The sequence below is a fragment of the Lepidochelys kempii genome, chromosome 6 (assembly GCF_965140285.1).
Source record: "Lepidochelys kempii isolate rLepKem1 chromosome 6, rLepKem1.hap1, whole genome shotgun sequence".
NCBI classification, from domain to species: Eukaryota; Metazoa; Chordata; order Testudines; family Cheloniidae; genus Lepidochelys; species Lepidochelys kempii.
Window position 1 is genome coordinate 10,059,836 of NC_136385.1, and position 27,533 is coordinate 10,087,368.

The 27,533-nt window shown below is 61.2% G+C and overlaps 1 protein-coding gene across 9 annotated transcripts; it reads right to left on the minus strand.

The window, feature by feature from the left end:
• Positions 1 to 209: 209 nt before the first annotated feature.
• On the minus strand, positions 210 to 26,577 carry LOC140913642 (transforming growth factor beta-1-induced transcript 1 protein). Of its 9 annotated transcripts, none has more exons than XM_073350374.2 (14): positions 26,257 to 26,577; positions 25,265 to 25,372; positions 23,952 to 24,789; positions 22,270 to 23,711; positions 11,302 to 11,456; positions 10,948 to 11,015; positions 10,312 to 10,454; positions 9,825 to 9,921; positions 9,447 to 9,552; positions 6,114 to 6,353; positions 5,390 to 5,563; positions 3,128 to 3,209; positions 2,751 to 2,899; positions 210 to 1,360 (listed from the first exon to the last, which is right to left on the minus strand). In XM_073350374.2, exons 1-14 carry the CDS (start codon positions 26,561 to 26,563, stop codon positions 1,094 to 1,096), a joined length of 4,176 nt encoding a protein of 1,391 aa, XP_073206475.1. In that variant the 5' UTR covers positions 26,564 to 26,577; the 3' UTR covers positions 210 to 1,093. The 9 variants fall into 9 exon arrangements, 8 of the variants coding, with proteins under 8 accessions (XP_073206475.1, XP_073206476.1, XP_073206477.1 ...); XM_073350375.2 differs by having other exon boundaries at positions 26,221 to 26,306; XM_073350376.2 differs by lacking the exon at positions 26,257 to 26,577 and adding an exon at positions 25,695 to 25,787.
• Between the last annotated feature and the right edge of the window lie 956 nt (positions 26,578 to 27,533).

Consider the following 27,533-nt stretch of genomic DNA (forward strand, 5'->3'; position numbering starts at 1 on the left):
AGCGGCTGTTTAACAGCCACATAGCGTTGGGGGTGAGGATTGTTGGTGCCGGTCTGGAGAGACCCCCACTGTGTTTGAACAGCAACACATCAGCATGAGTATAAAATACCTCCCTTATTTGTGCTTGTAATAAACCCCTTTCTCCCCTTCCCCTGAATTATCTCCCACCTACCCCATTTTACGCCCCCCCCCCACATTCCCCACCCACACCCCCCCAGCCCAGAGCTGAAGACACTTTGTGATCCTATGACATTTCAACGTGAGTTTTGGAAAAAATAAGCCACGTTCCCCCTACTTTGCTGTGCCCAGGGGCTGGGGCTTAGCCCAGACAGCACACCCCATTGAAGGCAGGCCTTAGGCTGGTGGCCCTTCCTCTCTGCCCCCAATGACCATGCCTTCTTGTTGGACAAGGTGATCCATGGCCAGTGCCCATCCCCTGTGGGCCTGGGGTTCGAATTCTGCTTAGCACGGGGGCGGGGCCTCCAGGTGGCTTGTGGGGGGCAAGACCTATCAGCAGCATGGGAGGAATGGCAGATGTGCTGGCCCCGGCCGGTTGTGGTGTGGCTCTGAAAGAGGCGGTGCTTCCCAGGGTGTCTTGGGAGGCGTGGCTTACCCAGCCTTTGGCAATGATTGACATGCCTGTGCTGGGGACCATGGCCTTTCCTTCCCCCACTCAGAGACGGTGGGCGTGGCTATGCCAGCTCAGGGGCCTGCCAGGGCGTGGCCTTGCTGTGAGGTGCCCCCTGCCGGGGCGTGAATGTGCCCAGGGCATGGCCTGCTGAAGCATGGCTGTGGGGTGGGGCGTGGCTTGCCCAACATGGCTGGGCCAGGGGCGGGGCCTGCTGGGGTGTGGCTGGGCCAGGAGGCGGGGTATGATGGGGTGTGGCTGGGCCAGGGGCCGGGGCCGGTTGGGGGTGTGGCTAGGACAGGGGGAGGGGCCTGCTGGGGTGTGGCTGGGCCAGGAGGCGGGGTATGATGGGGTGTGGCTGGGCCAGGGGCCGGGGCCGGTTGGGGGTGTGGCTAGGACAGGGGGAGGGGCCTGCTGGGGTGTGGCTGGGCCCAGGGGCGGGGCCTGCCTGGAGAAGGGCGGGGCTCAGCCGAAGAGCTTGAGGAAGCAGGGGTGGCAGTAGGGCTTGTCGTTCTGCTCCTTGAAGGTGCCCTTGTTGAGCTGCTTGAGGCAGAAGGCGCAGACGAAGTGCTCGGGGTGGAACTTGCGGGCCATGGCGGTGATGCAGCGCCCGGCGATGGGCTTCTCGCAGCCCCAGCACAGCGAGCCCCGCTGCTTGTGGTAGTGTGTCTCGCAGAAGGGCCGCCCGTCATGCTCGAAAAAACTGCCCTGCAGGAATGGCGCGTAGCACTCCTGGGGGGGGGGAAGGGGCAGGAGGGGTGAGTGCACGCCCCGCCCCTCCCACACGCTGCCCCGGCTTCCCTCCCCTCGCCTCTCCCTGCCTGGGCCCCTCCGCGTCCCCCCGCCTCCACCCCCTGCACTGCCCCATCCCCCACGGCCCCTCCGCCACCTTCCCCAGACTCCCACAGCCCCCTGCACTGCCCCGTCCCCTCATCCCCCACATTGCCCCCTCCCCCGCCACTGCTCGCACTGCATCTTCCCCTCCCACTCCCCATCCCCCTGCACTCCCTCCCCCACCTCCCCCCACACTGCCCTCTCCCCATTCCCCCTGCCTCCCCCCACATTTCACCTCCCTCTGCACTGCCCCATCCCCCACGGCCCCTCCCCCACCTTCCCCAGACTCCCACAGCCCCCTGCACTGCCCCGTCCCCTCATCCCCCACATTGCCCCCTCCCCCGCCGCTGCTCACACTGCATCTTCCCCTCCCACTCCCCATCCCCCTGCACTCCCTCCCCCACCTCCCCCCACATTTCACCTTCCCTCTGCACTGCCCCATCCCCCACAGCCCCTCCCCCACTTCCCCACACTCCCACAGCCCCCTGCACTGCCCCGTCCCCTCATCCCCCACATTGCCCCCTCCCCCACCACTGCTCGCACTGCATCTTCCCCTCCCACTCCCCATCCCCCTGCACTCCCTCCCCCACCTCCCCCCACACTGCCCTCTCCCCATTCCCCCTGCCTCCCCCCACATTTCACCTCCCTCTGCACTGCCCCATCCCCCACGGCCCCTCCCCCACCTTCCCCAGACTCCCACAGCCCCCTGCACTGCCCCGTCCCCTCATCCCCCACATTGCCCCCTCCCCCGCCGCTGCTCACACTGCATCTTCCCCTCCCACTCCCCATCCCCCTGCACTCCCTCCCCCACCTCCCCCCACATTTCACCTTCCCTCTGCACTGCCCCATCCCCCACAGCCCCTCCCCCACTTCCCCACACTCCCACAGCCCCCTGCACTGCCCCGTCCCCTCATCCCCCACATTGCCCCCTCCCCCACCACTGCTCGCACTGCATCTTCCCCTCCCATTCCCCATCCCCTGCATTCCCTCCCTGGCCTCCTCCCACACTGCCCTCTCCCCATCCCCCCACCTCCCCCTGCATTGCACCTTCCCTCTCCACTGCCCCATCCCCCCACTTCCCCTGTGCTTCCCCATCTCCTCCCCCCCCAGCACTGCACATTCCCCATACTCCCAGCACTCCCCCATCCCCCAGAGTGCCCCTCCCCTATTCCCTCCATGGTCCCTCCTACCCCAACATTGCACTGCCCTCTTCCCCCACCTCCTCCCCCACTGCCCCCTCCCCTCCAGCCCCACAGCGCTGTGCCCGGGCGGGGACGGGGGGGCTCACCCTGCAGACAAAGCACTCAGGGTGCCAGAGAGCGCTGAGGGCCGAGATGTAGTTCTCCAGGATGGCCTGGCCACAGCCCTGGCAGCGCGTGGAGAAGAGCTCGTAGAAGTCCTGGCGGCAGTACTGCTGGCCGTCCTTCTCATGGAAGCCTGTGGGGGGAGACAGAGAGCAGGGTGCAGTGCGCTCCTCAGTGACTGGCCGCACTGCAGCAGGCTGGGGAGGGTCACTGCAAGTGAGGGGTCTGGGTGCTCCCACAGAGAGGTTGCAGTGGGGGGCAATGCTAGTTGGGGGACTGGTCTGCCTCTTGGAGGGGTTACTGGGGCGCAGCCTAGGTCCCCTGAGATGTGGGATACAGTGGGGCAGGGGTGCTCACTCACCTTCCTCCCCGAAGGGCCTCCCGCACTTCACACAGCAGAAATGCTCCGGGTGCCAGTTCTTGTCCAGAGCTGTCACCATTTTCTGGAAGGGACAGAGTCAGGGTGTGACACTCTGTGCCTCAAAATAGCACCCTGGGCCCCCCCACATTCACCACTGCAGTATGATTATGAAGTGTTTCGTACAACGTATGGCTTGTGAGGTATCATTTCAGAAGTCTTGAGCCATTGAACATTGCTATCCCGTTGGATTGGACATGTGATCATTGTATCTGATGTTATGAAATTTTGCTATGTGTGTGTTACTGAAATAGGTGGTGAGGTTGGGAATCGCCCACAGCGAGCCTTTGAGAGGCAACAAAGGAGCGCCTAGTAAGACAGATTTACATCAGGACCAACCAGACATGTGTTGATGGCCCATTAAGGGGAATTGACTCTTCCAGTGGCCATCCCAGAGACCCCTCAGAGAGGGCACGTACCCAGTGAAAGCCGCCTAACCCACATCACAGCAAGGATCATTCTGGCAGCTGGAGGAAAGTATAAAAGAGGGAGAGTGACATCATCACTTGGCCTCTCTTCTCCCCCATCTCAACACCTGCAAGAGCATCTGGAAGACAAAGACTTTGAACTAGGGAGATTGGTCCCAGGCTGGGAAGGGAATCCAGCCTGTGTATTGAGAACTGTGAGCTGCCGGTACCATCTATTAGGGTGAGAAACTGCTTGACTCAAATCTTGCTTAGTCTGTAGACTTTAGAGTGCAAATTTATTCTTATTTCTTCTGTAACCAACTTTGAGCTCTATGCCAGCTACTTATAATCACTTAAAATCGATCTTTCTGTAGTTAATAAATCTGTTTAAATTTTGCCTAAAACAGTGCAGTTTTGGTTGAAGTGCTTGGGGAATCTCAGCTCAGGTTAACAAGGGCCATCGCATGTCCACTACCCTTTGTTGGCGTGGCAAACTAATTAATGAGCTTTCACTGTCCAAGAGAGTCTTGAGCAGTGTAAGACGGTATATTTCTGGGGTGCAAGGCTGGGGACTGGGGTGATTGGCTGGTGCCTCTCTCTTTATATTTCATGCCTGGCTGAGAGAGCCTTCATGCAATTTTGCTGGGTGTGGGGCTCCCCATGCTGATGGCTGAGTGATCACAGCACCTGGAGGGGTTTGCTGCTTGTCACTGGCATAGCTTTGTGAGAGACAGCCCAGGCTGGAGAGTTAAGGAGGCACAGTGGTCTCAGTTTCAGGTTGTTTCACGGGGGGTGTCTCATCACACAGGGTGAGATGACCCCACTTGCCTGAAGGGGAAGCTACCACCCTAGAGTCCACTGCACCACACTACACTCTGGCGCTGCATGGCCAATTCCCCATCCACACCCACTGCCTTATGTTACACTGCATTGCCCTGCAGTGTTCCGTGTACTGTTGTGTCACCCTGCATCATGGCACACTGCATCCCATAGATTCTCACTGCTTTCTGAGGCATTACCCTGCCTTCTCTAGCACTGCACTGGCAATCTGTACTGGTCTGTTTTATGTCAGTGCACTGTATCCTATCACACTGCAATCTGCAGCCCTACATTCCATGTCATAACAGTGCAGTCAGTGCACTGCATTCTATAGCCTCACCACACATGCTGTTGGGTCTCACTGCATGCAGTCACTACATACAGTACTGCATTGCATTGTGTTTAACTGCACTCAGTCACTGCATTGCTCGCACTACACTCTATAGCACTATACCACAGTATATAGCACTGCATTCTACAGTGCTGCACTGCACCATGTGGCACACTGCTCTGTCACACTGTGTATCACTGCATGCACTACACGGTGTCTGTCTCACACTTTTGCAATGTGCTGCCTTGTGTGGCACTACACTAACACTGCGCTGAATTGTGTTGAACTGTGCTCTCACACCGAATGTCACTGCATGCTCTAACGCTGTCACACTACAAGGTACTGCACAGCACGCTCACACTGCACTGCATTGTCTGGCACTGTGCTCTCACACTTCATAACACTGCATGGCACTGTGCGCTCTCACACTGCACTGCATTGTCTGGCACTGTGCTCTCACACTTCATAACACTGCATGGCACTGTGCGCTCTCACACTGCACTGCATTCATTGGCACTGTGCTCTCACACTTCATAACACTGCACGGCACTGTGCGCTCTCACACAGCACTGTGCAGCACTGCATTCTCCTGCACTGCACTGTGCTCTGAGGGAATGGCACCAGCAGGGTGCTGCGTGGCCAACTCACATCCAGGATGGGCTCATTGCAGAGGCCGCAGCGGGGCGAGAAAAGCTGGAAGTAGTCCCTCTCACAGTAGGGGGCGCCATCCTTCTCGAAGAAGTTGCTGCCCCCCATCTCCTTCTGGCAGTGGGTGCAGACGAAGTGCTCGGGGTGCCAGGTGTTGCCCAGCGCCGTCACCACCTGGGCAAGGGCGGGTGGGAGGGCAGACAGATAGATAGATAGACGGATGCACACCCACTACCAAGAGGACAAAAGACTCAGCTCCTCCCTTCTCCAACTTCCCACACTGGCCCCTCCCTTTCCCCTCGCTAGTCCTGGACTCCCACCTCCACAGGCCCCTTCCTCCCTCCCCCCATTTCCCCCAACCCCTCCTCGTCCGCCAGATAGCCCCTCCCCTGACCTGCCTCCCCTCCCCCTCACACCCCACCTGGTGCTCCTCCTTTTCCCCCACCCTCCCCCTCCCCAGTGCTGCATGGTCCCATCCGCCGTCCACTCAGTGCCCTACCACATCCTCCGCATCTCCCACCCGCTCTTCCAATCTGTCCCTCCCCTTCCAAAACTGACCCCGCCCCCTCCCCAATCTGTCCTCCCCTAATCCACTTCCCAGTCCTACCCCTGATTGCTCCCAAGTGCCCTGCTCCTCTGCGCGCCCCCAGCCCCTGAGTCCTGTACCCACCTCCCTGATTTCCCCTCCCCCTTCCCCCCCAGGTGCCCCCAGTCCTGTCCTCACCTGTCCAGCGATGGGTTTCTGGCAGGAGGCACACAGCCCCTTGGTGCTGGTGGAGATCCCCTGGCGGCTCAGGTCCGACTGCAGCATCACCAGCATGCTGTCCAAGTTGCCACCCTGCGGGGCCGGCGCTCCTGGGGGAGGCGGCCCAGAGGGGCTGGGGCAGACGGATGACATCACCGGCTGCTGCGCCAGGGAGACTCGGGCGGGGGCCGGGGGCGGCGCGGCCGAGACCCCTGGGAGCTGGAAGGGAACCGGCTGTGATATGAGTGCTGAGACATGAACCAAAAGGCGCCCGGGTGATACAGCACCACGCTGTGTCCCAACGGAGAGCAATGCAGGGCACACCACACGGTGCCAAACCAAGCTGCCCATATTGGCACGAGGCAGGGCTGAATATGGCCCTGCAGGAGCCGTAACCACAAATGACACCAAACTGTTCCACAAAGCACCGATCGCATCCCATTCATTGCCCCCATCTTCCCCCCCACCCCTCCAAGGAATGACACAGGACACCAAATTGTGCCCATCCCTGCCACACAGCCTCTGAAGCACCACAACGCCCCGTGCCCCATGGCCACAAACAGCACCCTAACTCCCTGCCCCCAACTCACTGTGCCAGGCGTTACGCCAACCAGCCACCCCAAACCTGGCCACAGCCTCTGCCACCCAGCCATGGTGTGTGCTGGCCAGTCTGTACCACAGCACCCCCTTACCCATGCCAGGGCAGATCAGAGCATGCCACCCCAATCCATTCCATGCCACAGGCCATGCCAGCCACCATTCCACGCCAGGTGATGCTCTGTACCTCGGGGGAACACCCTGCATCCCCATGTTCATCCTTATCATGATTGCGTGGTAGCCATTGCAAAGTTTGTCATGTCGGGTGTCTTCAGAAGGCTCATGATGGAACTGAGCATTGTTGTTGTAGTGATGTTATAGAAATTGTTGTTATAGTGATGTTGTAAACATGTTGTAATAGGTGTGTGATTTCATGTATGTAGTTATGAGGCTGAAAATGTGTCCTCACGGCTTAAAACAAGCCCAGGCAAAATCTCTCCAGGAGCAGAGGGGCAGTTCACACCTCATCAGGGCATGTATGGGACAAACCCAGCCCAGCCTCACAGGAACAAAGGACACTGGCCTAGGCAGCAACAAAGGATCTGCTGGGCTCTCGAGTGAGTCATCCCCCTTCCCTTGGTCAGTCAGGGACTACGATGAGGTAATGCTCACCTGACTCTGAAGGGGTGTGAGGGGCAAAGCCAAGAGGGAGGAAAGGACATGATAAAAGGGAGAGACATTTTGCCATGCTCTCTCTCTTCCACCTCCATCTACAGACACCACCACCACCAAGTGACTGAAGCGCTGATCAAAGGGGAGAGCCTGGTTGAAGGGCAACCAGCCAGCCTATGGTGAGAAGCATTTATGTTTGTAAGGACACTGAAAGTGTTAAGATCAGCTTAGAATGCGTTTTGCTTTTATTTCATTTGACCAAATCTGACTTGTGCTTTGACTTACAATAACTTAAAATCTATATTTTGTAGTTAATAAATCTTTTTGTTTATTCTACCTGAAGCAGTGCGTTTGGTTTGCAGTGTGTCAGAGTCTCCCCTTGGGATAACAAGCCTGGTACATAGCAATTGCTTTGTTAAATTGACAAACTCATATGAGCTTGCAGAGTCTAGTGGGCATAACTGGACACTGCCAGACGGAGGTTCCTAGGGTTGTACCTGGGACCGGAGCTATTGGCTAGTGTCACTCGGTTGCACAATCCAAGCAGCAGCTGGCCAAAAGTGCTCACTCACGTAGCAGGGAGCATCTTACATGCCAGTGGCTGTGCATGAACAGCCCAGGAGTGGGGGTTCTCACAGCAGAGCAGGGTAAGGCTGGCTCCCAGAGTTGAGGATTGGAGTGACCTAGCAGATCACCAGTCCAGATAACACCAGGGGAACGTCACAGTGCCATGCCAGACTAATACAGGTTTCTGCACTACGCTGTACCCTGCTGCTGGGATATGGGGCACGACGCCAAGTCATCTGTTACCTACCTTGGCATTCGGTGCCACACCCATTCCGGTTAGACAGAGAATCCCACACCAGGCACTCGCTGTGTTCACCTGTTCACCAGGCCAAACCGGCAGCACTGGGCTGCACCATGCCATGCTATACAATACCCAATGCCATGCAGCACCATCCCAGCAAGCTACAGAGCCTGATGCTGCCCTGTGCATCACCACACCCAGAAGAATGCCACCCTGCCCTGTCCCACGGACAGCACTCAGCACTGTCCTCAGCACTGTCCAGTGCCAAACAGCACCACACGGCACACAGCAGCAGGCCAGGCTGAGCCACATACCAGAGTGTGGGCTGCCAGAAGGCTGGTGCCAGGGCAGGAATGTGCCCGGTGCCTGGGCTCCCGCAGGGCGGCTGTAGGCAGGGGACAGTCAGAGTCAGCTGCCCGCCACACGGGTGATCTCACCAGGCCACGTCTGATCCCAGGCAGCTGCCAGCTGTCCCCCAGACTCACCCCTCCTGGCTCCCCTGTGAGAGGGCACGCGCTTGTGCACCACCTTGTCCTTTTTCATACTCACAATCACAGCCCCCATCACCCATGTTGGCACCAACACCTGTGGCTTCTCACCCACGCCCAGATACTTGCCACAGCCACTTCCACACTCCCTTGCCCACCTGCTGGGTCGCTCTTTCTTGCACCCCCATTTACACACACACAAACCAACCTTTGCACTTGCTTGCACACATATACTGAGTGCACGCCTGTGGGCTCATGAACTTATTCCCACATGTTCTTTCTTGCACGTTCATTTCCACATCCACACAGACCCAGGGTCCCTTGCACACTGACTCTCACACTAATTATTGTGCACACTTATGTGCACAGACTGCCCCTTGCTCACTCATTTGCACACACTGCCCCTTGTGCACACACTCTCCCATGCTCATTTGCATGCACTGCATCTTGCACACTCATGTGCATTTGCTCATTAGCACACTTGCTCTTCCATGATCATTTAGAGGCTCACTCAGACACGCCATTGAACCCTCATTTGTGCATACATTTGCAAACACCACTTCTCACACATGCTTTTCTACACATTCTCCCTTGTCCACATACCAGCCTTTGCTCGCTCTTGCTCTCTCACACACACACACACACACACAAGTCCCTCCTCTTGCACACACGTGCCCCCTCCCCCCATTGCTTCTTTTACTCCCACACTTACTGGATCCCATTGCGGGACAGGAAGAGTCCGAATCCCATTAGCCCCCACCCCCAGACTGAGCCTTGTCCCCTGTAGTGCCTCTGTACCAGACTCACGTTGCTCTGGACTCTGAAGTCCGACAATGAGGCCATGAGTTTGTCCAGCTCCAGGGTAGCAGATGTGGCTGATGGCTTCACAGGAGGGGGGGTGGAGCCAGCCGAGCTAGGAGGGAAACGACAGCATGGTCATTGGGCCCCACAACTTCCCACCAAAGGCTCCCAGTGCTGTTTATACAGGAATCCCTCACCGCGCCTGAAATGCATATTCTTCGGGGGGGGGGGGGCGTGCAGGGGCTGATTATACAGGGATTCTTCACCTGGCACTGAGATGCAGCCACCTCTGGGGTGTTGCCCATTCAGTACTGAGTCTGGACTCCCAACCAGTGGGATATTTAACCCCAAGGACCAACGGCCAGAAATGGGAGGGTCACTCACTGGCTTGGGGACCCCCCTTCCCCAGCATCCTCTGGTTTCTCCTTCCGCTTCTCCCCATCAGGGCCCTTGTTGGATGGGAACTGGGACATGATTTCGTCTGGGGAAAAGACAGACAGACAGACAAACGCACACATACATACACAGTGTTTCCATTAGTTGCCTGCAGTGACCAAGCATATCCACCAGGGGAAAATATTTCACAACCATAGGGAGAGATGCTAAGGCCTAGAGTGGCCCCAATCCCAGGCCAATAGAGCATGCCAGTGCCCCGGAGGGGAGCCCGGATCCCGGACCAGCAGGGGGAGGCAGTGCCCCGGAGGGGAGCCCGGATCCCGGACCAGCAGGGCACGGCGGTGCCCCGGAGGGGAGCCTGGATCCCGGCCCAGAGGGTGGCGGTGCCCCGGAGGGGAGCCCGGATCCCAGCCCAGCAGGGGGGCGGCGGTGCGCCAAAGCAGCAGTGCCCGGGGAGAGGTTGGCAGCGCCCTACCTGTAATGTTGAACTGTGTGGCGTTGAGCTCCTGCAGCAGCCGGTCCAGCTCACAGAGGCCGGCACCCAGCACCCCGCTGGATGAGGAGAAGGGTGGCGCGGCTGGCTCCTTGGGCCGGGGCGAGCGGGGCTTGCAGACAGTGCTGGGGGGGAGCAGAGGGTGAGTAGAGTGCGGGGAGCAGCCCCCCTCCCCCAGCCACCTCGCAGGGAGGAGCCAGCTCCCACCCAGCCCAGGGAGCAGTGGGGAGGCAGGGCGGGATGGAGACGCTATTTATAGGGAGCCTCTTAATGGAGCAGCTGGACCATGGCCAGCAGGGACTGGGCCAAAGCCAAGGGGAGGCCTGCCTGCTGCCACCCCTGCCCCATCCCCACCCGCTTCTCCTTCCCCACCCCACACTCCCCACCGCACACTTCTCCTCCCCTGCTCCAGAAACCCCACCCCCGCCCGCTTCTTCTCCCCTGCCCCCACCCCTCCACTCCCACCTACTTCTCCCCCGCCCTACACACCCCACCCCTGCCAGTCTCTCCCTCCCTTCCCCCAATGAGCTCCCCCCCAGCTCCTTACCCACACTCATACCCTTCACTCCCTCCCAGTACCGCCCCTGTAGACCTAACCCTGCCGTGCTTGGGACCCACCTGTAGAGATGCTCTTTATCGCCCCCGCTGGGCGGGGCAGAGACAGGCAGAGGGTCCATGGACATGGCCTGCAAAGAGAGAGACATGAGGGGGTGCAAGGAGACACTGAATGGGCCTCTATTCACCAGTGACATGAGATTGCTGGGTCTCAGACTAACTAGGGAGATGCAGCCACCTCTGGGGTGGGGTGCAGAGCCTGATGAACAGCTGCACAGGGATTGATCGTCCCAGCTCCCTGCAGCTCAGTGCCCCCTAGCACTGCGCTGGCAGATTGGGGCCAGGCCAGCACTGACAGAGGAGAGCGCCCCCTACTAAGCCCTCGCCCCACTCCCTGCAGTACCCCCCTAGTGTTACCTGCTGCTGAGGGTTGTAGGGTGGAGGAGGGGGCCTGGCCTCAGGCGTCCCATCCTGCCCCAGCCCGTTAGCGTGGGCTGCCCCAGAGTCCGTGAGCAGTACTGGGCGCTTGGAAATGTGAGAGGTGGTGGTCTCCAGATCAGCCAGCAGGGCATCTGTCGGGGGAGCAGAGAGAGGTGGGGGGTTGGGGAGAGGCTAGGATGGATCTGGGGTGGACTGCTGGGGGGGGGAGGGGGCACAGAGAGGGAGCAGGGGCTTGGGGAAGCAGAGACAAGGGACAAGAAAAGGAAGAGAGGATGCCCAGGCCCGGGGCTGTGGAATTAGCATCAAGATCTGTAGTTTCCCAAAGCTGGGGGAAGGCCCCTGGAGTCCTGATCCTCTATCCCCCACTAGACCCCACTACCCTCCCGGAGCTGGGATAGAACCCAGGATTGCTGATTCCCAGCCCCCCCCTCCCCTTACCAAAATACTCCACTGCCCTCTCAGAGCTGGGATAGAACCCAGGAGTCCTGACTCCCAGCCCCATGCTCTGACCACTAGACCCCACTCCTCTCCCAAGAACAGATTCAACCTTTAGCAATACAAATGATTCCCCGAGGCAGTGCCCCAGGAGTAGCCACGTGTGCTGTGAACATGGGGAGCTCATACAGTACGTACCAAACACCACTATACGGGGGCGAAGCAGGAAAGAAGGGGAGCCAGAGCCCCCTGGAAAAGGAGACGGGACAGAAGGAGATGGGGGGGCAGATGGGGAGGAGGGACAGAGGGGCACTGGAATTAGCACATTCCGTGAAGGGACAGTTCCCCGCCACACTCCCTGCAGCACAGCGCCCCCCGTTGAGCCCCCCCATCCACTCCCTGCAGCACGGCAACCCCTGCTGAGCCCCCCATCCACTCCCTGCACCTCCTAGCACCACAGGGGGGCCACCACTGACTATGCGGGGAGAGCGCCCCTGCCCCTCTCCCACCCCAGCCAACTCCCCCCCTCATACAATCACTCCTTTGTGGGAACATTCTCCACCACAGACTGAGCCCCACAGAGGCCTTTTCATTCCCCAGCAGCCAGGAGCAGCCAAGCCAGGGAGGGGCAAGACCACAGATCACACACCAGCCCGACTCAGCCCTCACCAGAACCCTGGGCAAGCAACCCAGCACCGCAGTCAAAGGAGACCCTATGATAACACAGTGTCCACTGTCCCCCTACCATAACAACCCATTGCTCTGCTCACAGGAGACCCTACGATAACACAGAGTGTCCACTGTCCCCCCGACCATAACAACCCATTGCTCTGCTCACAGGAGACCCTACGATAACACAGAGTGTCCACTGTCCCTCCGACCATAACAACCCATTGCTCTGCTCACAGGAGACCCTACGATAACACAGAGTGTCCACTGTCCCCCCGACCATAACAACCCATTGCTCTGCTCACAGGAGACCCTACGATAACACAGAGTGTCCACTGTCCCTCCGACCATAATAACCCACTGCTGTGCTCACAGGAGACCCTACGATAACACAGAGTGTCCACTGTCCCTCTGACCATAACAACCCATTGCTCTGCTCACAGGAGACCCTACGATAACACAGAGTGTCCACTGTCCCCCCCGACCATAACAACCCACTGCTCTGCTCACAGGAGACCCTACAATAACACAGAGTGTCCACTGTCCCCCTACCATAACAACCCATTGCTGTGCTCACAGGAGACCCTACGATAACACAGAGTGTCCACTGTCCCCCCGACCATAACAACCCATTGCTGTGCTCAAAGGAGACCCTACGATAACATAGAGTGTCCACTGTCCCCCCGACCATAACAACCCACTGCTGTGCTCACAGGAGACCCTACAATAACACAGAGTGTCCACTGTCCCTCCGACCATAACAACCCATTGCTCTGCTCACAGGAGACCCTACGACAACACAGAGTGTCCACTGTCCCCCTACCATAACAACCCATTGCTCTGCTCACAGGAGACCCTACGATAACACAGAGTGTCCACTGTCCCCCCGACCATAACAACCCATTGCTCTGCTCACAGGAGACCCTACGATAACACAGAGTGTCCACTGTCCCCCCGACCATAACAACCCATTGCTGTGCTCACAGGAGACCCTACAATAACACAGTGTCCACTGTCCCCCTGACCATAACAACCCATTGCTCTGCTCACAGGAGACCCTACGATAACACAGAGTGTCCACTGTCCCCCTACCATAACAACCCATTGCTCTGCTCACAGGAGACCCTACGATAACACAGTGTGTCCACTGTCCCTCCGACCATAATAACCCATTGCTCTGCTCACAGGAGACCCTACGATAACACAGAGTGTCCACTGTCCCCCCCGACCATAACAACCCACTGCTCTGCTCACAGGAGACCCTACAATAACACAGAGTGTCCACTGTCCCTCCGACCGTAACAACCCACTGCTCTGCTCACAGGAGACCCTACAATAACACAGAGTGTCCACTGTCCCTCCGACCATAACAACCCATTGCTCTGCTCACAGGAGACCCTACGATAACACAGAGTGCCCACTACCCCCCGACCAGAACAACCCATTGCTGTGCTCACAGGAGACCCTACGATAACACAGAGTGTCCACTGTCCCCCTACCATAACAACCCATTGCTGTGCTCACAGGAGACCCTACGATAACACAGAGTGTCCACTGTCCCCCCGACCATAACAACCCATTGCTGTGCTCAAAGGAGACCCTACGATAACACAGAGTGTCCACTGTCCCCCCGACCATAACAACCCACTGCTGTGCTCACAGGAGACCCTACAATAACACAGAGTGTCCACTGTCCCTCCGACCATAACAACCCATTGCTCTGCTCACAGGAGACCCTACGACAACACAGAGTGTCCACTGTCCCCCTACCATAACAACCCATTGCTCTGCTCACAGGAGACCCTACGATAACACAGAGTGTCCACTGTCCCCCCGACCATAACAACCCATTGCTCTGCTCACAGGAGACCCTACGATAACACAGAGTGTCCACTGTCCCCCCGACCATAACAACCCATTGCTGTGCTCACAGGAGACCCTACAATAACACAGTGTCCACTGTCCCCCTGACCATAACAACCCATTGCTCTGCTCACAGGAGACCCTACGATAACACAGAGTGTCCACTGTCCCTCCGACCATAACAACCCACTGCTGTGCTCACAGGAGACCCTACGATAACACAGAGTGTCCACTGTCCCCCTACCATAACAACCCATTGCTCTGCTCACAGGAGACCCTACGATAACACAGAGTGTCCACTGTCCCTCCGACCATAACAACCCATTGCTGTGCTCACAGGAGACCCTACAATAACACAGAGTGTCCACTGCCCCCCTACCATAACAACCCATTGCTCTGCTCACAGGAGACCCTACAATAACACAGAGTGTCCACTGTCCCCCCGACCATAACAACCCATTGCTCTGCTCACAGGAGACCCTACGATAACACAGAGTGTCCACTGTCCCTCCGACCATAATAACCCACTGCTGTGCTCACAGGAGACCCTACGATAACACAGAGTGTCCACTGTCCCCCCGACCATAACAACCCATTGCTGTGCTCACAGGAGACCCTACAATAACACAGTGTCCACTGTCCCCCTGACCATAACAACCCATTGCTCTGCTCACAGGAGACCCTACGATAACACAGAGTGTCCACTGTCCCCCTACCATAACAACCCATTGCTCTGCTCACAGGAGACCCTACGATAACACAGTGTGTCCACTGTCCCTCCGACCATAACAACCCATTGCTCTGCTCACAGGAGACCCTACGATAACACAGAGTGTCCACTGTCCCTCCGACCATAACAACCCACTGCTGTGCTCACAGGAGACCCTACGATAACACAGAGTGTCCACTGTCCCCCTACCATAACAACCCATTGCTCTGCTCACAGGAGACCCTACGATAACACAGAGTGTCCACTGTCCCTCCGACCATAACAACCCATTGCTGTGCTCACAGGAGACCCTACAATAACACAGAGTGTCCACTGCCCCCCTACCATAACAACCCATTGCTCTGCTCACAGGAGACCCTACAATAACACAGAGTGTCCACTGTCCCCCTACCATAACAACCCATTGCTCTGCTCACAGGAGACCCTACGATAACACAGAGTGTCCACTGCCCCCCTACCATAACAACCCATTGCTCTGCTCACAGGAGACCCTACGATAACACAGAGTGCCCATTGTCCCCCTACCATAACAAACCTGCACAGCATGCACAGGAGGCCCTACAATAATGGGCACCCTACAACAACAAAGCAGTATTCTCAGCAACTGCTTATGGGAGACCCTATAAAAATAAACCAGAGCTTGTAACCCCAGTGCTTCCATGCACTCTTCAACAACAAACCATTGTGTGTAAATTCACCTCCCTACAACAAACTATCATGCGTAAATCTAAGTCCCTACAATGACAAACCGTGTGTAAATACGAGACCCTATAATAACAAACCAGCACATGCCACCCATATCTCACACGAGGCCCCACCCAACCAAACAGCTCCTGCTGCTCACGAGCCACCCTACAATAACAAACCAGTGTATAGAGCCTTGTGCTCACAAGAGACCCTACGATAACAAAGCAATCTCGTAAATGTCCCTGCAGCAAACAATTAGAGGTGTTCAGCCTCAAGGCCCACAAGCAACCATATAAAAATAAAGGAGTCCTTGTGGACAACCCTACAATAACAAAGGAGTGTCAGAAGCCCTGGAGGTCCGGAAGAGACCCTACAATAATAACCCAGCATGGGTAGCCCTCCCAAGTGACCCTACACTAGCAAACCACTGCTTGTGGTCACAGCCCTCACAGGAGACCCTACAACAACAAACCACAATGAATACAGTCCCTCTGTCAGTCACAGGAGACCCTACAATAACAAACCAGACCAGGGGACAGAGGGGGAAAGTGAGATTCAGGTTTAGTGAGCCCAGGGTGAGGGTTGACCATCCAGCCTCCATGGCTCCCCCCGCAGCCAGAACCCCTCCTCACCCAGTGGTTCCCCCAGTCCTGGTCACACCTGCTGTGGGCTGCCCGCCCCACCCTGCTGGTTTGGGGCCAGGAAGAGAGGGCAGCAACACTCCTGCTGGGAGGGGGTGCTGGGGAAATCTGGCAAGGGGGGGAATCCTGGGGTGGGGGGCTCAGTGACCCCCCACACCCGTACCCCGGCACAGACATGTCTTCACTGCAGGACTCACTGGGGCTCTTACCTGGATTGGGGATGGACAACCTCAGCACCCCACAGCTCAGCACCCCATCCCCCCAGTTTAGCTCCCTCCCCTGGGATCCAGCCCCTGCTCTTAGGACTCAGACCCCCCCAACCCAGATCCTATATCCTGGGACCCCCCTCCCACAGCCCTGCCCCCCCAGGCTCCTTCCTGGGGTGCAGCCCCCAAACACTCTTCCTAGGACACAGCCTCCCCGCAGCGTGAAACACCCACCCATCGCCCAATAACACAGCCCACCCCCACCCCTATTCCTGGGACACATTCCCGGGACACAGCCCCCCATTTCTTCCCACCTCAGCACTGCCCCCGCCCCCTAAGGCACAGCCCCCCCCCCCCACACACGTGTTAAGGGTGAAAGAGAAGGAACCCTGCAGCACATGGGTATAACTTTCTGAGGGGGGCAGCAGGGAGGGTGCTGGGGGGGGGAGGTCCCTGGTTATTAGCGCCCCCTGCAGTTTGGGCCCCACCCCAGGCCCCACGAAGCCACAGGAATGTGGTGAGAAATTCCTTCTCCTCCAGATGGAGACAGGCTGGGGAGGGGGGACGCACCCCCCCTCAAAAAAATCCTCCTTCCCCATGCCCTGCCCGCTCTGGGGAACGGCGGGGGGGGGGGGGAGAGAAGGATGGATGGGAGCAAAAAGCAGCCTGCAAGAGAGGAAAAGTTGAGGGGAAGAGAAAGAGAGAAAGACAGGAGTGAAAAGGAGAGAAGAGAGAGAAAGAGAGGGAAAGAAGGGAGTGAATGGGAGAGAGAAAAGAGGGAGAGAGAGAGAGGAAAAGGTAGCGAATGAGAGAGAGAAAAGAGGAGGAGAGAGAAAAAGAAGGAAGTGAATGAGAGAGGGAAAAGAGGGAGAGAGAGAAAGAAGAGAGAGAAAGAGAGGTAAAGGGAGAGAAAAAGAGAGAAGGGGAGAGAAAAAGAAGGGAGCGAATGAGGAAAAGGGGGAGAGAGAAAAGAGGGAGAGAGGGAAAGAAGGGAGTGAAAGAAAAAAAGAAAGAAGGAGGGAGGAAAAGGGAGAGAAAAAGAGAGAGAGAGAAGGAAGGGAGGGAAGGAGGGGGAACAGGGAGCGGGGCAGCGGGCGTAGGGCGAGGGGCTGGGGCTGGGGCCGGGCTGGGCGCGGCGGGTCCCAGCCTGGCAGCGGGTCCCTTACCCAGGTCGTCCATGGCGGCCCGGCCCCAGCGGCGGATGGAGGCAGAGCCCCCCCCGATCCCCTCCCGCCCCGTGACGCGTCTTCCCGGAGAGCCAGGGAGCCCGGCTCCGGCCCCTGCGCGCTGACCATGTATGGCAACGGGGCATCGCTCGGCGCGCGGGGCTGGGAGCCCGGACTCCTGGGTTCCAGCCCCGAGGGAGGGGCCAGGGGCCAGCGGGTCAGGACAGGGACGGGGGAGCTCGGACTCCTGGGTTCCATCCCCCAAGGGAGGGGAGTGGAGACGAGTGGGTGGTGGCTGGATGGGGAGCCCGGACTCCTGGGTTCCATCCCCCAAGGGAGGGGAGTGGAGACGAGTGGGTGATGGCTATATGGGGAGCCCGGACTCCTGGGTTCCATCCCCTAAGGGAGGGGAGTGGGGACGAGTGGGTGGTGGCTGGATGGGGAGCCCGGACTCCTGGGTTCCATCCCTCAAGGGAGGGGAGTGGGGACGAGTGGGTGGTGGCTGGATGGGGAGCCCGGACTCCTGGGTTCCATCCCCCAAGGGAGGGGAGTGGGGACGAGTGGGTGGTGGCTGGATGGGGAGCCCGGACTCCTGGGTTCCATCCCTCAAGGGAGGGGAGTGGGGACGAGTGGGTGGTGGCTGGATGGGGAGCCCGGACTCCTGGGTTCCACCCCCCAAGGAAGGGGAGTGGGGATTAGCGGGCTGGGGCAGGGGCGGGGAGCCCGGACTCCTGGGTTCCATCCCCATGGGTTGGGGAGCTGGGACCAGCAACTGGTGGGGCTGGGAGCCTGGACCCCTCTTCTCTTTCCCTCCCTCCCCCCCCCCCCAGCCACCCAAGCTAGGCATGAACAGGCTAAGCCATTGCCTAGGGTCCCCTCTTCCTTTGGGGGGGGGCAAAACTACTCCTGCTGAGGGCCCCCAGTGGGCCAGCGCTGCCCTGGGAGGGGAGTGCAGCTTGTGGGTTAGAGCAGGGGCTGGGAGCCCGGACTCCTGGGTTCTCTCTTGTGCCATTCCCCTCTTGCTGCTGACGCTAAGGGAAGTGGGGAGGCCGCAGGGCCAGGGGGGGCTCCGGCTCGGGCTTTTCTGGCTGGGACGTTGGGAAAAAAACTGTCACCAAATGAGAGAATTGGCTGACTGTTCACAGGATGTGGGGAGAGGAGCCGGGGTCGGAGCCAAGAAAGGGAGAAGAGAGGTCCCCCAGCCAGGAGAGCCAGAGGGGGGAGCGAAGGGCAGATCCCAGGAGCGAGGGAGGTGGGTGAGGGAGCCAGGAGGGACCCCTGGCAGTGATAGTGGGGGCAGGGCAGGCTGGGGGAGGGCTCCCAGGGGCAGGGGATGGAGGAAAGGCTGGGGGGGCTCCCAGTGGTAGAGGAGAGACTGTGGGGGGGAGAAGAGGAGAAGCTGGGGGTGAGGAAGAGAGGCTGGGGGGGCTCCCAGTGGCAGGGGATGGAGGGCAGGCTGAGGGGGCTCCCAGTGGAAGAGGACAGGCTGGGGGGGGGGAGAAAGAGGCTGGGACAGCTCCCAGTGGCAGGGGACAGAGGAGAGGCTGGGGGGGCTCCCAGTGGCAGGGGACAGAGGAGAGGCTGGGGGGGGGAATGACACATCCCAGGCCCCACACTCAGGAAGCAGCCCTCCCTTCCCCCCCCAGCCCATCTGGAAGCAGTTGAGCAGGAGGCCTTTCCTGTGACACAGGGAGGGGAGGGGGGGGGCAGCTGGAAGAGCAGCCAGCGCCAAGCAGGGAGTCCACAGCCTGGTTCCCCCCCACCCCTGATCCACCACCCCCATCCTTGTCCCCAGCCCGCTCGGAAAGGTGCTGCCCCAGCCCCTTCCAGGCTCAGGCACCCCCCCCCCGGCTGGGGGCAGATCCCACACTGCCACTGTCCCCGCCACACCCCAGCCAGGTGCAGAGATGGGAGATTAGCCTCAGCTGGGGAGGACGGGGACAGACAGTAGCAGGGGCAAGGAGCCAGGACTCCTGGGTTCTCTCCCCAGCTCTGGGGGTCCAGGATCAGGTCTAGCAGGCTGGGGAGTAGGAGCCAGGACTCCTGGGTTCTCTCCCCCATTCGAGGGGGGTGGAGGGGAGATGATGATGCTGGGAGCCAGGACTCCTGGGTTCTCTCCCCCATTCGAGGGGGGGGGGGAGATGATGATGCTGGGAGCCTGGGTTCTCTCCCCAGTTCGGGGGTGGGGGGGACGCAGCAGAATGAAGGGAGACAGACACATGTGCGTAGCGAAGCCCACCCTGTATTTCTCCACGTACAGTAGCTTATTCAATACACTCCCGTTGTACACACCCACCCCCTCGCCAGCACAGAGCAGCAACCCCGGCTGCCCCTCACCATTCCCTGCAGCATCCCCCGGGCCTACCCTACCTGGAACATAGGAAACAAGGGGGGGGGGCAGATCTCTGTGCACACAAAGCCCACACACTGCCCTGCGCCAGCCTCCAGTCAAGCCCCCCCCCGCTGCTCGCTGTGGCCTCAAGTGGGGAATTGGGGTGCCCTGTGCTGCAAAAGTAGGGACCCCCCCCCAAATACACCACAATCCCTTCCTCAGGGAAGGTTGCAGGCAGGCTCCCACCCTGTGCCATAGACCGAGGGAAGGGATCCCAAATTTTCCTGGGGGTCAGCGGCTCATCCCCACTGCCCTGATACCTCTTGCTGCATGGGTCCCCTATACCCATTCCTCACCTTGCCATTACCCCATTTCTCCCCCTCAGTTCCCCCCCACTATCAACCTCCCCACAGCTTCCTGACCCCCCAACCTCCTCTGTTCCCCAAGCCCCTCCCCCCGAGGGGTACAGAGAGTGCCCTAAGCCCAGCCCCTCCCCCCCACCCAGAGGGGCATGGGCGGTGCTCTCAGCCAGCCCCCTCGCCTAGGTCCCATCAGTGCCCATTCCCCATGGCGTCTCCATGGCAACCTCCAGCAGCTCCTGGGCCAGGCCCTGGGGGTCTCCGGTGACTCGGAGGATCCGCCCCAGGGCGGCCGCCCGGCCGGCGGGCTCCTCCGCCGCCCCCAGCAGGACGTAGCGGACACAGCGGCGCAGCAGCTGACCGCGGCCCAGCCGCTCCGCAAGCCGGTACAGCTGGTCCGGGCCGGCGCCAGGGCGCAGGTGCTCCCGGCACAACGCGTCCTCCACCAGCTCCTGCAGCTCGGGCAGCAGGAACTGCTCGGCCACCGCCAGCGTCTGCTCGGCCAGCTCCCCCTCGCCGGGCGGGAACAGGCCCCCGAGGGCCGGGCACGGCTCGCCCCGGCAGCCATGCAGGAAGTGGGTCAGCACCAGGAAGGGGGCGGGTGCCGCCCCACGGATGGGCACCAGGGCCTGGCGGGCCTCAGCAAACCCGCCCGCCAGCATGGCCCGCAGGACGTCGGAGCCGGCGCACGCGGCCGGGCGCGAGGCCGGCACCAGGGCGCCCGAGTCCAGCCGGAACTGCAGGTCCGCCCCGCCCGCCCTCACCAGCCGCTCGTAGGGGCACGGCGGGGAGGCTGCCAGCCGGGAGCGCTTGGGGGCGGGCGGGGCGGGGAGGGGGGCGGCGGCCCCCAGCAGCAGGGAGAGCGAGTCCACGGCATAGAAGGTGAAGGGCGGGTCGGCGCCACTTGTCAATGCAGCCAGCAGGAGGCGCAGGCCCGAGTGCTCCAGGAGCAGCCTCCGGCAGAGGGACTTCTTCCTGCGGGGCGGGGGGGGGTATAGATCAGTCCCCGGATCGGCCCCCAGCCTCCCCCTCCCCCCCCACCAGATGGCCCCAGAATCTCCCTGGATCAGCCCCACAACCTCCCCCGCAGCCTCCATTCCCACCACCTCCCCCGGAACGGCCTCCTTCCACCAGCTGGGCCCAGGCCCCTCAATGACCAGCCCCCTGCCCACCCATGCACCCCCCCCCCCGGTGCCACCCACCTGCAGATGAGGGGCAGGGCCACGGCACAGGCCACTTGGTCGGCCTCGGCGCCTGAGAGCAGCATGTGGGTGAGGACGCCCGCCCCGAAGGCCGACTCAGCCTGAACGCACAGATTGCACAGCAGGGTCTCGCCTGGGGAGGGGAGCAGCATGTCAGAGCCCCTCCCCCAACGGCGCAGATCTCCCATCCCCCTGCCCTGCCCCTGCAGCATGAGCCCCCCGCCCCCAACGCCCCACGGCACCACAGCTCCAGTGACACAGCATCCCTCCAAACCCCCCCCCCCCGCCCCAGCAGGGTGCCCAGCCCCCACCGCGCAGAATTCCCTGCCCAGCCCCGCGCCCTGCCACACAGCTCCCCCTAGTACCACGCCGGGGCACTGTGAACCTGACAGCGGAAGTAGGAGGCTCACCCTGAGCTGGGGAGCAGGAGACCCCCATTAACCTAGAGCAAACCCCAGTTCCCTCAGTGGGGGGCTACCGGAGAGAGGACTCAAGTTCTTCGGGGACAGAGTGCTCTCACACTGGGATGCTGGGAGCCCCATAATGCAGCAAGGTGACCCCCATTGCCCAGGACTGGGGCGCTCACCTACCCCTGGGGCACAGCGGGGGATCCCCATACCCTGGGACCGGGGCTCAGCAGGGGAGAGGACTCACCCAACTCCTTGAACCTCCTGCCAGCCTGGTGCCTACAGCCTGGGCTTCTGGGGGTCTCATGTCCCACAGCGGCAGCCTCCTCTGGGGGAACGCCCAGCACCAGCCAGGCCCGCAACATGGAGGGGGCGTAGCAGCGCACAAAGGCCTCCAGGCAGATGGGGTTGCACGTGAGCCGATGCAGCAGCCGCAGGCAGCGGGGTAACGGGACGGGGGCTCCGGTGACATAGGTCAGCAGCCCCCGCAGCACCGGGCCCGTCACCAGGCTGCGGCTGGGGTCCTCAGCCTGGGAGAACCGGGACAGCAGCAGCAGGGCAGGTGCCTCGGGGGCCGATAGCTCCTCCTCCCCACCCCACAGCAAGAACTGTGGGGCCAGGGCCTCGCCTGGGGGATGGAAGAGAGCCGGCGTGGAAGGGGCCACGTCTGGATGGGGACGTGATTTGCCACGGCGCCGCGAGGAGAAAGCAGCGGGCTGGGGCTCCAGGAAGTCATCGGCAAGGAGGCGCTGCTCAGTCCCAGTAGGAATCGGAGAAATCAGACGTATATCCTTGGGAATTGGGCTCGGTGCTGGATCGGACCGGCTGGCCCCAGCGGGAATTGGTGATGCCGGACGCAGACGCTCGGGAACAGGGCTTGGTGCCCGATCGGACCGGCTGGCCGCGGTGGGAATTGGCGACGCCGGACGCAGGCGCTCGGGAACAGGGCTTGGTGCCCGATCGGACCGGCTGGCCCCGGTGGGAATTGGCGACATCAGCGCTGGACCTGGCTCGTCTGATGGTGCCGTGACGTGCCAGCCAGGCCCGGCTGACATCAGGGTGCCTGGACACAACTCTTTGGTGGCTGCTGCAGCCGGAAACCATGCTGGATTTTGCAAGTCAGTCCGAGCGCAGTTTGGCGAGAGCTCCTCATTCGGGGTCGCCGACCGTGGCAACTGAGCCTGCAGGTTCTGGGCGGTGCCGGCAGCATCCGGGGCAATCTGTGCCAGATTCTCTCTTTTGGTCCCAGGGGACTTTGGTGTAGCCAGCAGCACCATGGGGGCTGCGCTGTGCTCCCCTGTCCTGGCTGGATTAGGCAATGCTGTATGGTGCCTGGCAGCTAAATCCGGTGCCGCAGCTGGCAGTAACTCTGCTGGATGGTGCCTGGCAGCTCCGGCTGTAGCCGAACGTGCCAGGACCGGTGCCTCAGCACCTGGCGTCTCTGCCACATGGCTCCCATCAGCCACAGTTGAGTCCAGCTCTGCCCCGGGTGCCAAGCACTGCACCCTGGCAGCCAGCTCCAGCGACGGAGGAGCTAAGCAGGTGGGCGAGCCCAGCCCCACAGGCAGCCGGCCAGGCCCCGGCGTGTCGTCCTGCAGCTCGAGGGTGGGGCTGAAGGAGCCGTCAGGGGACCACTGTGGGGAGAGGTCGCCGGGACTGGCAATGTAACCCTCAGAGAGCAGCCAGGACCTGTGGCAAGAGGGAAGGAGTGAGAGCTGGGGTGGGGGTCAAGGAAGCCCCAAGTGCAGAGAGGAAGGGGGAACCAAGGGAGCCCAGAGCAAGCGAGCAGGAAGACGAGCTAGTGAGTCAGGAGCACTGGAGCAAGCAGGGGGTGGGGAAACCAGGAGGGCCGGGGGGGGAAGGGAGCACTAGGGAGTGGGGAGGAGAACCCCTCAAGCGAGCCTCAAGCACACCAGGAGAGACGCTCACCTGAGTCTCTGGAAGCTGGGTGACTCCCCTTCCGGTGCCCCGCTCTCCCGTCGCCCCTCGGGGGGGAAGTCAAAGGAGGCAGCGTCCCGCTCGTCCTCGCTTTCTCCCTCCTCCTCCTTGTCCTCCTCCTCGCAGCGCGCAGCCCACTGGCCCTGGGCCACCAGCCGCCCCACCAGCAGGGCCACCAGCCCGCCGGCCTGCAGAACCTCCAGCGCCTCCTGGTCGTAGAAGAAGGCCACGAAGGCCACGACCACCCGGGCGTGGGAGCCTCGCTGGCGCCCATCCTGCAGCAGCGCCAGCAGCAGCTCCAGCCCGCCGGCCTCCCGTACCCGGCTGCGGTTCATGGCCTCCCGGCACAGCAGGCAGAGCGCCCTGACCAGGGGCTGCAGGACGGCGCCGGCGGCTCCCGCCCCTCGTCGGCGCCGGATCTCCCCCACCAGCACCGCCACGCCTCCAGCGTTGCCCACGGCCGGCCGCAGCATCCCTTGCAGGCAGAGATTGGACAGCGCCGAGACGGCCGCCTCCCGCACTGCCCGCTTGCTGTGGCCGGCTAATGCCACCAGGGGGGCCACCCCGCCCCCCAGGCTCAGCTGCTCGGCGCAGTCCCGGCTGCAGCCCTTGGTGAGCTCTAGCAGGGCCCGGGCAGCTGCGGCAGCCAGGGCGGGGTCGTCGGGGCTGGCAGCCAGGCGCTCGGCGATGGCCCGCACTGCGCCCTGCTGGGCCAGCGCCAGGCGGTATGCTGGGGTGGCGGCCAGGTTGCGCAGGGCCCGAATGATGCTCTGTAGGCACTCGCTGTCCTGGGAGCTGGCAAGGACTTGAACCAGGGGTGGCACCGCGCCTGGGAGGGGGCGGAGAGAGAAAGGGGGTTAGTGAGCCCCAGATCCAGAGAATGAACCCCAATTACCCCCTCCCAGGTCAGCAGGGGACTCCTCAGTATGCAGGTGAACCCCAACATGGCTCCTCTCTGGTACGGGGTGAACGCCAATATTACCCCCACAAGGGATCAGAGAGTGTGCTCCCCAATATAAGCGTGAACCCCATTATCCCCCAGGTCAGCAGGGCGCTCCCGGTATGGGGGTGAGCCCCCCTATTACTCCCATGCAAGCAAGCAGAGAGGGGCTCCCTGTATGGAACAATTCCCATTACCCCAGCCCAGGTCAGCAGGGGATGCTCAGTACGGGGTGAGCCTCAGTACTACACTTCAGCTAGCAGGATCCGAGGGGCTCCCCAATATGGGGCAAGAATCCCAGTTCCTAGTCTTCCCCCATCCTCCATTCGCAGGTTGGCAAGGGGGGGTGCATGACCCCACTCACCAGCATCATGGATAGCCTGCAGGTTCTCTACGTCAATGGCCAGGTTGCCCAGGGCCCGTGCTGTCCGGTTGTGGATACTTTCGACTCCAAGCGATTTCAGGATCATCACTGGGGGGAGAGAGAAAGAAATCATCTATGAACCATGGTGAGTGCATTATCCCTCGCACAGAGCTGAGATGCAGCCATCTCTGGGGGGGTCAAAGGGGCTGTTTATTCAGGGATTTCTCGTCCAGCGCTGAGGTGCAGCCACCTCCGGGGTGGGGCACGGGGGCTGTTTATACAGCGATCCCTTGTCCAGTGCGGAGATGTAGCCGCCTCTGAGGTGGACATGAGACCCAAGGAGAGATGGAGGGGGCACAGGCCTGTACCACCAGTGGGGACCCCAAATTGTACCATGCATGCACGGGGCGAATGCCAAGCCACGCCGTACCCAGGGAAAAGAGAAATCAAGGCACAGCACTATTGCGGCACCAATGGGGGAGCCCAAGTTCCACAATGTGAGAGCACAGGGGCCCCAGATGCAACCTCCCAGGGCGGGCAGGCAGGCGCAGGGCAACCCTGGACCGTGAGAATCCAGAAACATGCCACTTCGGCTGCGGGGCGCCCTGGACAGTACCATTTCAGCTTGGTGGGATTTAAGCTGCACCTCCAGGCTAACAGGTGCAAGGAGACCGCAGACTGTACCAATTTGGCCTGGCCATTGCAGGGTAACCCCAGATCATACCACTACATCTCAAGGGGACCACAGACAGTACCATTTTGGCTCGGGGGGGGGCGACCCAGAGCAGGGTAACCCCAGACTGTGCCACCCTGGCTCGGGGAGGGGGGGAGTACCCAGGCTCCACCCCCAGGCCTGGCAGGAATAGGGTAACCCTGGACTGTACCACTCTGGCTCGGGGGGGGGGAACGACACCCAGGCTGCACCCCCAGGCCTGGCAGGTGGCCCCGGACCGTACCATTTCGCGTCGGGGATTCCCCGCCGCGTCACTCACCCAGCGAGGGGATCCCCCCCAGCTCCCGCACCTGGGCCCGGCTCCCCCCCTCGGTGCAGCAGTTGCCCAGGATGCTGAGGGCCAGGTCGAGGGTGCGGCGGGGCCGGAGGGCCCCAGCCAGGAGCCCCAGCAGGGGCCCCAGCCCCCCGCGGGCCCGGAACCGCTCGATCCCGCCGGGCTGCTTGATGTGCCGGGTCCGCAGGGCCAACAGGGCCCGGCCCAGCCCGGGCTCGGCCCCGCCCCGCAGCTGGGCCAGGCAGTAGCCCAGCGACTCGGCGGGGCAGCTCCCCCCGGCTGCGGCGGCCATCGCGGGACTGGCCCAAGGGCAAGAGCAACGGGGGAAGGGGGGGCCCTTGAAAGGGGTCCGGCCCCGGGGGTTTGTGGGAGTTGTAGTTCGGGCCCGGACAGGGTCCGCGCTAAAGGCGGCCGGTGGAACTACACCTCCCATGAGACGCGGGGAGAGCGCGATGCATTGTGGGGGCTGTAGTTCTCCCTACCGGAGCTGACGGGGAAAGGACTACAGCTCCCAGAAGGCGTAGCGCGGGGGGCTCTGCTCGGGCGGGGAGCAATGCCTGCCGGGGGCTGCGGTTCTCACCTCCGCTGGGGGCGTGGCTGCGGGGGCTGTCACACTGCCCGGGGGTCTGCCACCTCCCTGGCGCTGACGAGCGGGGAGGGGTCTACACGGAGGGGGAGGAGCCACAGAGAACCAGTGGGCGGGGTCAGACTGTTGGACAGCTGCTGTCACCCACCCTAGCGCCCGCTCCCGGGTCCTGTCCCCGGCTCTGGCAGGGGAGTGGGTTCGAGGGGGCGCGGGAGCCAGGACTCGGGTTCTGTCATTGGCTGCCTCACTGACTCCCTTCCCCAGCTGGTGCCTCACTTTCCCCACATGCCAGGCCAGGAGAACATGTCCGACTGCAGTGGGGCGCAAACTTACCATAGGCAGGGCTGAAAGCCCAGCCAGGCATCAGCACACACGCACTGGGTGGGGGGCCCACAGGTTGGCAGGGGGCAGCTGCACCCTAGGCTCCTGTTTGGTACCAGTTCACCTAGCGTTGCATCAGGGAGTTCGGAGGAACTGCAGAGAAGATGGGAACCCACCGCCCCAGGGTCTGATCATAGATTCATAGGGTTAGAAGGGACTGCAGGAGTCATCTGGCCTAACCCCCTGCAGGTGCCCAATAGACCCCACTCCCCTGCCAGAACTGGGATAGAACCCAGGAGTCCTGGCTCCCATGCCCCCTCCAAAACAATAGACTCCATCCCTACCATCTCTTCTC